The following is a 4,957-nucleotide window of genomic DNA, read 5'->3' on the forward strand; positions in this document are numbered from 1 at the left end:
ATGCCGTGTTCACACCGGACGCGGCGCGAATTTGCGGCGCGACCAGATTACATGGAAAGTCAATCCACAGACGCACCGCGCCGCGAATTGCCGATTTATTCGCGGGGCGGCGAGATAGACGCGTTTGAGACGGCGAGAACAGAACGTTTGACCTGGGGCGAACAAAGCGAAGGACGCGGCGCGAATTTGCGTGAGTTGAATTCTCCCAACTCTGGCGGAGAAATCGCGTAACGCAAAGTTGCGGCAGCCAATCAGCGTTGAGAATCAGCGTTGAGAAGCTACGCCCGTCATCACCTCCGTCCAGCCGTTCCTGAATGAAACTGCTGCTGCTCCGAAAGAACCAGCGCTGACAGCGGCTTCATTGAGACGCTGTTGTGGGACTACGGATAATATTATGAACCCAGACACCATGGAGTTTGATGTTCCGACATATGTGGAATTTACACAAAAAGTATAAAGCTGGTGGTTATTTCCATGGTGGATGGCATAATCGGTATCGTTTTACGGAGATACGCAAGACGCAGTTCCTGGAGTACTCACGCGAGTAAACTTCCGCGTCTGGTGTGAACACGGCATTAGGCACTCACGGACTTTGAGGCGTGCTCCCGCGAAGTCCTTGAGGGTTTAGGGCTGTCCCATTGTCAAATCGTCAAGCGCTTGAGTCTCTGGCAGACATTTTGACCCCTTTATGAACCATTTCCGTAAGTCCGCGTTAGATGAATTACCCACAGTTCATAGCAATGTGACGTTAAACACGCAGTTCCCAATGGAAGAATGGAGACGTAAAAAAAAAGCTATACAAAGAGGCACGTGGGCGTTTAGCCCGATAAAATACCTTTACACTAAAACATTACGGATTAAAGATGGAACATAAAAACACATGAAATCAGAGGAATGGAAGCAGAAATTATATTTCTAATATTCATTTACATTCATCAAACATTTCGTTTTGACAAAAAGAGTAAATGGATCATACATTTAAATCAGTGAATAAAAAGTATAAAATAATTACACAATTGTACACTATATTGTTTTATGTAGTCACGTGATATGTTGCAGCAAAGTGCTGTCCCATTCATATTTACACCAGTTCAAGCCCTCACAGCCTCTCACACTCAACACTTAGCAGCTGACATCAGTAAGTCCCTGAGGGTTCAGGGTTTGAGGGTTTAGGGGGGACATTGGGATTGGGCCAAAGTACGAGTCGCCCGCTTCCTGAATCTTATCCTGCCGTGTCGCTGTGTCGCCCTCCGCTCCTCCAGGTGGCAGCGTCTGATCACGCAGTGCGCTGACGCCATGAAGGCCAAACCTCGCGACAGAGACGAAACGCCTCCAGCTCAATCTGGGTGAGTCCTCCTCACCGACATTGGTGCTTGACTTTAAATTTAAAGTGTTTCTAACGTGAATGAATGTGTTTCAGAGCTGAGCGGGACGCTTTGGAGATCATCAAACGTGGGATGCCTAAAGCGAGCAAAGACCTTAACGGCCCATCAAATGGAAGCATCCTTTCTTCAGGTACTGCAGCAGTCTTTCAATTAACCTTTTTGATTTTAATCAATTAAATGTAATCAATCTGACTATTATTAACAATAGTTTGAAAATCTTTTAAGTATCTTTCAATACTTTCTGGTTTAAGCCTCAAAATTATGATTCATTTCCTTCCTGTTACTGATTTATATCATTCCAAACTATATCTCTTTATTAATTAATTCATTTTTTAATTCAATTTAAAACTTAAATTTGATCTATTTATTAGACATGTTTTACTCTTTTGGACTGTAGTTTGAACAAAATAAGCATTTTTATTATTATTTTCTTACAAACAAACAAACAAACTATCTGGTTGTACACTAAATATACAACTAATTGAGTATAATGAAAACATTTATGAATATATAATTCAAATGAAATATTTCCATCAAGAGGTTCAACATCAACACAAGCTAACTTTATCTCCATCACAGATTTTTTTTTATTTCAACATACTGCTTGAATTATTTTATATTTTTTACATTATAAAATTAAATTAATAAAATGTATTTATAAATAAAAACATTTATTTTGTGTGCTATCTCCCTCTGAATCCAAATCTCAATGCATCCCAGATAAAGAATCCGCCTCTTCTCCAGACATTCAAGCGCCACCGGGTATCAACCCGTTCGACGGCATGAAATCGGAGGACGAGGAAGAGGAAGAGGAAAAGGAAGAGGAGCTAGTCGCGGCAGACAGGGAGGATGAGGAAGAGGTGGATGAAGCAGAGCTCGAGGCCTTCCTGGACGGGCAGCTGGCAGACGGACTGCCGTTCCTGCAGAAAGTGTCACGCCAGGGCATCGGCGATGAAAACCAGGAGCACGACGCAATCGGCGCACCGTGCTCTAAAGGCGAAGAGGCGCTCCGGACGTGTAAGTTACAACATATTAAAGGGTCGGTTCACCCAAAAAACAGGGTTCTTACGATCATGACACGGAAAGCCTGAAAAAGTCCTTGAAAAAAATAAAACCCCAAAGGTTTTGGAAAAGTCATTGAAATTTGTTATATTCATATGCTCATGTCGTTCATTTACGCTGAGTTTGAAATAATTTATATGCTTTTAAAAGAAAGACGCTCAAAATATAAGCAGGCATACGCTGAGTATATCTATAAATGTTTATTCTTTTAATCAAATGATTGCCTCTCATTCATTTGTGTCATTTAAGGTATGCTTTGGAATTCTCATTGTTAGTTTAAATACTACATTTTCTCACTTTTTCATGTATACACCGAGATTTCACAAAATATTTGGTCATGGAAATTTGGTTTAAAGTCATGGAAAAGTAATGTAAAATCCATTGGTAAAAATCAGTTTGAACCCTGAAAAAACACATTTCTCACTTACCACCAATAGTAGGATGATAGTTTTTGTTTCATCTATATGTTTTAAGATGACACTCGCATCATGTTTTTGTGTGCCAGTGGCGATGCTGAAGCAGGCGCTCTTCCGCCACATGATGAGCAGAGAGGCAGAGGAGGAGCCACAGGAGATCGTGGCCCCCGGGTGTCAGCAGCCCGGGAGCCCTGAGGGGCTCTCTGAGAGTTCACAGAAAGAACCTCAGCTCCCTGAGGGACACGCAGAGCCGTCTGAGACGCCTGAACGCAACGGTGAGGCCTCTTCACTTTCTGGCGAGGAGTTAGGTGAGAATATTGGTCCCTCGCACTCTGAACCCCGAAGCAGTTTTTTTCCGGTCACATTTTAATCTTTTAAAACATTTTTCAGAGCAATATAAAAGTCCTGAACCTATATGGAAACAACACATTCATGGCTAAAAGTAAAGATAACTCAAACAAATCTGTTGTGCAGAATAACACAGTTATCATGCCAAAAAACTTAAAGAAGTAAGAAACGCAAGTTGAAATTCTTTGATCATTTTTCTTCCTTGTTGAGGAGATCATAATTTCATGTTTTTTTACAGGATCCGTTTAAAGCAAATGGTTTAATTACAGTGAGTTTTTAAAAGAGGCATGTAGAATACAATGTTATTAATAACATATCACAATTTTAGTCTTCGTTTTGGCTGCTTTTTTCCGGTCTGAAGCAGTCAATGCACATGATGTGTTCAAGGACCGTTGGAAAGATGAATATCTGACAATACTGACGTTTTTACAGCTTCTGGCTAGGATGAAGTTTTGGCAATTTTTTTTTTGGACTGAGAACATACTTTTCAATCATGCCGGCGGGATTTTGGGGTTCAGAGGGTTGAACATAAGACTGCAGCCGATTAGCTTAGCATAGAGTCTGGAAATATACACTTCATCATACATCTGTAAAGTGTTAAATAAGCTTTAGAGGTGGTGGTAGGAGACCGAGCCATGCTAGCTTTTTCTTCCTGTTTCAAGTCTTTGAGCTCAACTAAGCTAAGCTAACCGGCTGTTGCCCGACAGATATGAGAGAATGAGACTCTAAATCTACAGTTTTCGTTTCTAATAAACAAAAAGACACACATGTTTCCACTCGCTCTGCTTCTTCGCCCAGGTGGGTTTGTGGTTCTGGATTTCGGCGGGGGCTGCGAGGAGAGCAGCACCGATGACGACGGGGGAGTCGGCGGCGACGTGGGCATCGACATGAGCAAACTGCTGTCCTCCTCCTCGCAGGCAGGGGGCGGCGGCCCCAACCTCAGCAGGAAGCTGATGACCCACCTGCGCCTCCTACAGGCCGACCTGCAGTACCTGAAGGTACTGAGCATGCGTCTGATCCCACGCAACTTTTACAATGTCATCAAAGACTGTCTGCTGTTATTATTTGGTCAATCAAAACAATAACACCTCTAAAGCTTATTTAACACTTTATAGATGTAGAAAAACAGACATTACTCAAATGTATATTTCCTGGAAATATTTCCATCAAGAGGTTCAACATCAACACAAACTAACTTTATCACAGATTTTTTTAATTTCAACATACCGCTTGAGTTATTTAATATTTTTTACATTATAAAATGTAATTAATAAAATATATTTATAAATAAAAACACATATTTATTTATTTTGTGTACTATGACCCTCTGAATCGACCCGTTGCTATAATCAGGTCGTCAATGATCAACAATTGGTATCGGCAGGTAAAAAAAAGAAAGTGATCAGAGATAATATTTGCTCTTTGTTTCCAGGAGGTGGAGCTTAAGTACAACGAGCTGCGACCGCCGCACAGCGACATCGCGACTGAGTCCGATGACAACAACGGTGTGATTCACTGATCGATTTTTCATCCCCTCGACGTCCCGGCGTTCATCTTTTGTGCATTCACAGTGAATCTCAAAACACTTTTTGTTCGATTTATTTCCAGATGGGATTCTGTGATGACGGACTTCCTTCTCTTTTGAAGTTTCATGCCACTACATGATCACTTCCTTCCGGACGAATCTTTGACACTAGTGTCAGCACAATAATGGAGACTTCAGGAATGTGACAGTGGAAGAAGAAG

General features: G+C 41.6%; 1 protein-coding gene across 1 annotated transcript in view; it reads left to right on the forward strand.

Annotated features, from left to right (window-relative positions):
• arhgef12b (Rho guanine nucleotide exchange factor (GEF) 12b) overlaps positions 1 to 4,730 on the forward strand; it is a gene marked incomplete at both ends in the record, with an annotated part of 51,433 nt that extends 46,703 nt beyond the window's left edge. The window contains 6 exons of the mRNA XM_079237790.1: positions 1,263 to 1,346; positions 1,421 to 1,515; positions 2,112 to 2,402; positions 2,953 to 3,138; positions 4,010 to 4,209; positions 4,644 to 4,730. Coding sequence (XP_079093916.1) covers positions 1,263 to 1,346; positions 1,421 to 1,515; positions 2,112 to 2,402; positions 2,953 to 3,138; positions 4,010 to 4,209; positions 4,644 to 4,730 — 943 coding nt within the window. The remainder of the gene's footprint in view (positions 1 to 1,262; positions 1,347 to 1,420; positions 1,516 to 2,111; positions 2,403 to 2,952; positions 3,139 to 4,009; positions 4,210 to 4,643) is intronic.
• Positions 4,731 to 4,957: the final 227 nt, after the last annotated feature.

Source organism: Taurulus bubalis, assembly GCF_910589615.1.
Source record: "Taurulus bubalis genome assembly, chromosome: 2".
Taxonomy (NCBI): domain Eukaryota; kingdom Metazoa; phylum Chordata; class Actinopteri; order Perciformes; family Cottidae; genus Taurulus; species Taurulus bubalis.